The sequence below is a fragment of the Capra hircus genome, chromosome 19 (genome assembly GCF_001704415.2).
Source record: "Capra hircus breed San Clemente chromosome 19, ASM170441v1, whole genome shotgun sequence".
NCBI lineage: Eukaryota > Metazoa > Chordata > Mammalia > Artiodactyla > Bovidae > Capra > Capra hircus.
The window spans coordinates 34,041,822-34,048,162 of record NC_030826.1 but is presented as its reverse complement, the minus strand read 5'-3'; the positions used below and the strand labels follow the sequence as shown (position 1 = coordinate 34,048,162).

At 63.1% G+C, this 6,341-nt stretch overlaps 1 protein-coding gene across 2 annotated transcripts; it reads left to right on the top strand.

Moving 5' to 3' along the window:
* MIEF2 (mitochondrial elongation factor 2) lies at nucleotides 29-4,800 on the top strand. Of its 2 annotated transcripts, XM_018064779.1 has the most exons (5): nucleotides 29-693; nucleotides 1,779-1,827; nucleotides 2,227-2,380; nucleotides 2,535-2,715; nucleotides 3,105-4,800. In XM_018064779.1, the coding sequence occupies exons 3-5, from the start codon at nucleotides 2,234-2,236 to the stop codon at nucleotides 4,157-4,159; spliced, it is 1,383 nt and encodes a 460-aa protein (XP_017920268.1). In that variant the 5' UTR covers nucleotides 29-693; nucleotides 1,779-1,827; nucleotides 2,227-2,233; the 3' UTR covers nucleotides 4,160-4,800. The 2 variants fall into 2 exon arrangements, with proteins under 2 accessions (XP_017920268.1, XP_017920266.1); XM_018064777.1 differs by lacking the exon at nucleotides 1,779-1,827 and having other exon boundaries at nucleotides 2,223-2,380.

Here is a 6,341-nt window from a genome sequence, read left to right as displayed (position 1 = left end):
AGCCCTGGGGCGCGGGGCCTCGAGGAGCGCTGTGTCCCGGTGCCCCAAAGGGCCTTCTCGGCCCCCGGCTGTTCCTGAGCTGGTCAACGCCGGGGACCTGAGTGGTTCGGGCGGTAGTGGCAGTAGGACGCCCGGGTCCTCGTCCGGAGCCACGAGCCTCCGGGAGACGCTCCGGGGCCAGTGCCCACACTCTTAGGCGCCCTGGGTCGGAGGCCAGCCCGGGTGCGCGGTTACATGCCCGCTTGCCCCTCGAGGGAGGCCTCCCTGGGCCGGCACATAGCGGTCCCAGTAAGTGACAGGACCAGTATACCCTTCACGGGAGAGGCGGCCGCAGACTACAGTGACCAGGAGCTGCACCGGATGCTTCCTTTGCCCGGAAGGAGCTCACGTTCCCACCTGCCGAGTCCTGGAGCGTGGCCCTGCGCCTTTAAGGCGGAGCTTGCCGAGGAGCCACGCCCCGAGGGGCGCTCGGCCGCCATTGGCCGAGGCCGCCTCAGGGCGGCACGTGGGCACGGGCCTTGAGCGCTCTGATTGGATTCGGGGCCTGTCCGTCTGCGAGCCTGGGGCCCGTGCCCACCCCAGGCCTCGGCGTTCGACTCCCGGGTCCTGCACGTTCCATTCCCAGGCGGCCCCGGGGCGCGGCCCGAGCGGCCCTCTGAGTCCCCTGGCCGGGGCGCCGAAGCCGCGACGCAGGTACGGCCGGGGCACGGGGCGTGGCCTCTATCGGCCGCGCGGTTCCGGCCGGGAGAGAACCGGCTCGAGCCGAGTTCTGGTCGCTTCTTAGGCCCATCCCGGCGTTCCCCGGGCCTCGGTGTCCTCGCGGCCGGGGCTTGGAGGAGGCTAGGGGAGGCGTGGCCTTTCCCTCTCCCCTTCCCTGGTTAGGGTCTGCGGGCCCCAGGTCAGACAGGCAGGGGCTTTGAGCGCTTTACAGTTTGGTGGCGGTTGGCAGTCCTGATGAAGGAAGCCGCCGCCGGGCCATGCTGGGTCAACCCCCTCCGCTGTCTTTCCTATTTTTAGCTTGGGAAAGGGGGGTGGGTGCGGGGCTGCAGGCCCCACCTGGCAACCGGGCTCCGGCACCCGCTGGGAGCAGGGCAGCCAGAAGTCATTGGGGCTGAGTTGGCTCTGAGCTCAGCGTCATCTGTTCAGGCATCCTCAGGGTGACAGTTCTGCCTGGCCATCTGACTGGTCCCTTGGGCTTGTCCCTTGGTCACACACCCCCTCAGTGCTCAGGGCCTGAGAGCTGGGGCTCAGCCTGCAGGGCCTGGCAAAGATGCCTGAGGTCCCAGCCATCTGTACTTCTGGGTTCTGCATGTCTAATGGTTTCTCATGGCACCTGCTCCATCTTACAGACAAGCTAAGAGTATCTGGCACACTCAGGCCCTCAGTTCACCTGCTGTGGCCTGGGCTCTCAGCAGCTGAGACCCCTCCCCACCCACTATTGTCCCGAGCCTTAGAGGCCCTTGTCCAGGGCACTGGACCGGCCCTGTTGTGGTCTTTAGAGCCCCCTTACACCCTGTCCCCACAGTGGAGCCTTCAGCCTTGTCTGACACATACCTGTTGACAGCCAGCGCTTGCCCCCCAGGGCATCCTGGGGCATCGCACTTGTCCTGTTCTCTGACTTGGTGGCCCTGCCTCTGGGGGCTGCCCTGCTGAAATTTGGGGGTAACTGTGGCCCCCTGAATTTCGCTGAGGTTCCCTCAAAGGCCTGAGGCTGTCCAGTGCAGGCTGCCTGGGTCCCCAAGCCATGGTCTTCTCTGGGTCTTGTTTTTCTCCTGCAGGGCCTGGTTAGGAACCAGAATAAGGCTGCTTCTGGGACCTGGTCATAGGGTGGGTCTGAGTCCCCACCACTCATTGTGTGGTCCGCAACCTATTTCTTTGTAAATGGGGATGGTGCTGATAAGACCCACCTCATGGTCTTTAGCGACATCAGGGGGCCTGGAAGGTGGGATCAGGGAGATTGTCTCCCTTCTCTGACCTGCCATGGGTCTTAGGGTCTTTCTCTATGAGCCCCTTGTCATACAGGTGGGTTGTTTGTAGGTTTTGGTTGGGGGAGGTCTCTGGGCCAGCTCCCAGTCTCCTCCCAAGAAAACCTGCAGGTGGCCCCTTTCTCATCGGAAATTCTCTGGAAGCCCCCTTGTGACCCCAACTCTGACCATAGAGCACCTGCTGGATGCCAGGCCGGCCCCTCACTGAGTGGCCCCTGCACCCTGGCTCCCTTACAGGCAGACTGACCATGGCGGAGTTCTCCCAGAATAGGAGCAAGCGGCGTGACGGTGAGGTGCTGGGAGGCGCTGTAGACTTCCTCCTGGCCAATGCCCGCCTGGTGCTGGGAGTGGGCGGAGCTGCGGTGCTGGGCATTGCCACCCTGGCCGTGAAGCGGGTAAGGCTGGCCTGGCCCACTGACATGGACTCCACGGCAGGGCTGGGGAGGTGGGACTGCCTGAGACTGCACCTGCCCCCGTCCCTTCGCCTGGTTGGCTCTGCCGTGGCCGCCCAGGCCTCAGATGCCCTCACCTGTGTCCCTCTGCCTGCAGCTCATTGACAGGGCCACCACCCCCCGCGATGAGGACGACGCCAAGGGGGACGCCCCATGCCTAGAGGACAGCTGGCAGGACCTGAGCCTGCTCAAGGCCACGCCACGCCTCCAGCCCCGGCCCCCGCCCGCTGCGCTCAGCCAGCCGGTGCCACCTCCAGCCCCCTCACTCTCTGCCCCAGGTGAGTGGCACCCCTTCCACTCTGACCTGGGTGGGTCCCACTTCGGCGGTTACCTTCGGGAGATGTAGCCCAGGCCCTGCCGTGGTGACCACACGTGTGGCCTGCTCAGGCCCCTGCTCCCTGCGGGCTCCCTTGTGTGTTGGGCGCCTTCTCCCTCCTGCGTGGTGCCGAGGCTCCAGCCACCAGGACATGAGACCATGGAGGCTGGCACCAGAGCGAGGTGGCAGCATTGTGATGGCGGGGCCCTCACCTGGGGAACTGAGACCTTGGGTTTCAGCCTCAGGGTGTTGAGAGGGGTCTCCGACGGTGAGAATTCGTCACTGAGCTCAGTGCCATCTCAGGTCCCATTACAACCCCTCTGACCAGCCCCCGGTTCCTTCCTTCTTCAGAAGGGTCTGCTGACGCAGGGCCCCAGACGTCGCCTCAGCTTAGCTCGCCGGCACCACCGCTGTGTCTGACGTTCCAGGAGAAACTGCTGGCTTTTGAGCGGGACCACGTGACTGTGCCAGGGGCTCACGTGTCTCTGGCCAAGCAGCTGGCGGGTGACATTGCCCTGGAACTACAGGCCTATCTGCGGAACAAGTTCCCAGACCTGCCCTTTGGGGCGCTTGTGCCCGGCGGGCCACTCTATGAGGGGCTGCAGGTGGGGACTGCCGACCCTGTGCGGCTCCTGGTGCCCCTGGCACTGGAGCCAGGCCTGTGGAGCCTGGTGGCCGGCTCGGACACTGTAGCCCAAGACCCTCGCTGCTGGGCTGTGCGTAGGACTCAGCTGGAGTTCCGCCCCCGCGGGAGCAGCCCCTGGGACCGCTTCCTGGTGGGCGGCTACCTCTCCTCCCGGGTCCTGCTGGAGCTGCTCCGGAAGGCCTTGATCGCCTCCGTCAACTGGCCAGCCATCGGCAGCCTCCTCGGGTGTTTGATCCGGCCACGCGTGGCCTCAGATGAGCTGCTGCTGGAGGTGCAGCACGAGTGCCTGGAGCTCACTGTGGCCGTGCTGCTGGCCGTGGCTGGAGCCCAGGATGGAGACCTTTTGCTGGCCTGGCCCTTGGAGGGGTTAGCTGGGAACCTTTGGCTGCAGGACTGGTACCCGGCTGAGGCTGCCCGGTTGCGGGCCCTGGATGAGCAGGACGCTGGGACCCGCCGGCGGCTGCTGCTGCTGCTCTGCGCTGTCTGCCACAGTCACTCAGCTCTGTGGCGGCTGGGCCGGGACCGCCTGGCTCAGGTGGTTCTGCACCTGGGTGAGCAGGAGGCTGACTGGGCCGAGGAGGCCCTGGGGGAGCACTTCCTCCAGGCTCTGGAGCTGCTTCTCAGCAGCCTGGAGCAGGCCAGCCTGCCCAGCCACTTCAACCGCGACGTGAACCTCCTGGATGGCCTGCGGGAGGAAGAGATTGATGACTTGGGCTTTGCACTGTACCGTGGCCTACAGGCCCCCGAGGGGCTGCTCTAGAGGGCGGATGCAGCTGGGCAACAGACACCACTGCTTTTAGCTGGAACGAGGGGGTGTGGGCCGCCTTCGGCTTGCAGGAGCTGCCATGAGTCCCAGGCAGGGATGAGGCCACTGTCATTTTCTGTCCCAAGGGTGTCATGCTTCCTTTGGGTGTGGGCATCTCCAGGCTGCTGGTGCTTGGCCATGGACACTCTGTTTGGTAACCCCCCCGGGGCTGGAATCACCTGGGATCCTCAGAACGTAGCTTTTGGCTGACCCTCAGGCCTGCTTTCTGTGCTATGTGCCTGGTTTGCTCTCTAGCCTGGACTAGCCGGGGCTAACCTGGGGGAAGGCCCTTCCGCTCTAGCCTCGGAGGCCCTGGGCGGGCTCTGTCCTCACTGAGGGAGCCAAGGCTGTCTATGCTGCTCGCCTGGCCCAGAGCCTAGGGTGCCCCTGGCTGCTGCCAGCCCGGCCCCCACTGTGCCAACACCAGCTGTCCTAGCTGACCCTGTGCTCTCCCTGGAGCTGGTGGGGGCTTGGGCCAGGGGGGTGTTGTCTGCCTCCCCTCCCAGGCATCTCTCCTCTCTGGTATCCTTCCTGCTAAAGTAAAGCTATGCCACAAGGACTGTGAATGAGAATAAAAAACTCAAAAAAGTCCATGAGACGCGTGTTGGGCTCTTCCGTGCAGCCATTTGAGGCTCTGTGAGCTTGGCCAGAGGGGCTTGGGCTCAACCTGGAACCAGGAGACTGACCTGGAGTGGCATCTAGCTTTAGTAACAGGCACCAGCTGGTCAGGGTTTTCTTTCTTCCAAAAAGCCTGACCCCTGGAGCCCTGTAATCTCCCAGATGGGCGGGGCTCCTGGGGCCCCTTCGGCCAGCAGTGGTCCACATGCAGAGACATCCTCAAGTGGAGGGCAGGCTCCCTGCTTTGTACAGACGGGGACGCAGGCGTGTCTAGGTGTCCCTGTGGGAGCTGTGGCTCCCATGTAACCCCATGTGGCAGACGAGCCAGGAAGGGCTTGGGGCCACATGGGCTTGGGGTGAGGCCCCCACAGCTGTGCCAGGCCCCTCCTTCTTGTCCCATGTGTCCTGAGGCAACCCCCTCCCAGCTGGGACATGGGGACAAGGCTGGAGGTGCTCTTGGGCACTCTGGTTGCAGGGCCAGTGGCCTCTGCGGATCAGGAGGGGCCTGCCTCCCAGATGTTCCCATGGGCTCAGTAGCTCTGGAGAGGCAGAGGGCAGGAGACTGGTTTCCCCAAGCGCTGTTAGGTCACATGGTTCAGGAGCTGCTTGGCCTGAGTGCCTTCGGCGGTGAGCAACTATGATGGTAGCAACAGGACAGGCTGGGGGTGGGGTGGCCTTGGCCTCCTCCCTGTAAGACGAGGGTTCCAGAATACCTACTTCACAGGTCAAGGTGGGGTGTTAACCCAGTGCTGGCACAGAGCAAAGCGCCCTCAAACCAGTGACCGAGACAGACAGTCCAGTGTCTGTCAAAGTTGGGGGCCTCCGCAAAGTCTGTCCAGACAAGGTAAGTCCTTTCATGGATTAACTTGCGAGCAACCCCTCAGGACAGTGCATCACATCCAGAGCCGACCCAGCCAGGGGTTTCAGGCTGAGCAATTACTAAACAGAAAAAGCCCTGATGGAAGTCTGCATGGGCACTCTCTTGCTGAGGCTGGACTGTGGCCTGCTAGGCACAGCCACACTCAGGTCCCTGGGGATCTCACCAAGCCTCCAGATGGGGTTGTAGTCAAGGTCCAAGGGCCCTGACAGGCCAGGCTGGAGCCGGATGGGAGGGGGAAGCCCTCGCCTCTAATCCAGGACCACTGCTGCCCCCAGCCTGGTCCCCTCCAGGATGAGCAGCCTTCAGCCTGGTTTAAGTCGCATACATCTGATGCATTTCCATTTTTAAGTGTATTCTTTTATAGTCAGGATAGTCTTTTAAATACTGTCCAAATTTTAAAAAATTAAAAAGTTAAAAACCCCAGTAACATGACCATTTGGTGGCACTCAGTTCACTGAGGACAGACACCAAAGCTGGTGTCACCAGCCCAGTGCTCCCAAGGCTACCACGGGGCCTGGACGCTGCTCTGAGTGTTCTCAGCAAAGCCACCCACTTCCTGAGCCAGCAGTTCAGCTCATGGGCCTCAGGCTCGCCTGCCTGTATGACCTCAGGGAACTTTCCAGGCCAACCCTGCACCCC

Bases quoted from the DNA above. Each gene is read 5' to 3' on its own strand.
- MIEF2 (XM_018064777.1), top strand. From the start codon at position 2,234: ATGGCGGAGTTCTCCCAGAATAGGAGCAAGCGGCGTGACGGTGAGGTG. The intron at 2,381-2,534 runs GTAAGGCTGGCC...CTCTGCCTGCAG, and splicing joins CCACCCTGGCCGTGAAGCGG to CTCATTGACAGGGCCACCAC. The intron at 2,716-3,104 runs GTGAGTGGCACC...TTCCTTCTTCAG, and splicing joins CCCCTCACTCTCTGCCCCAG to AAGGGTCTGCTGACGCAGGG.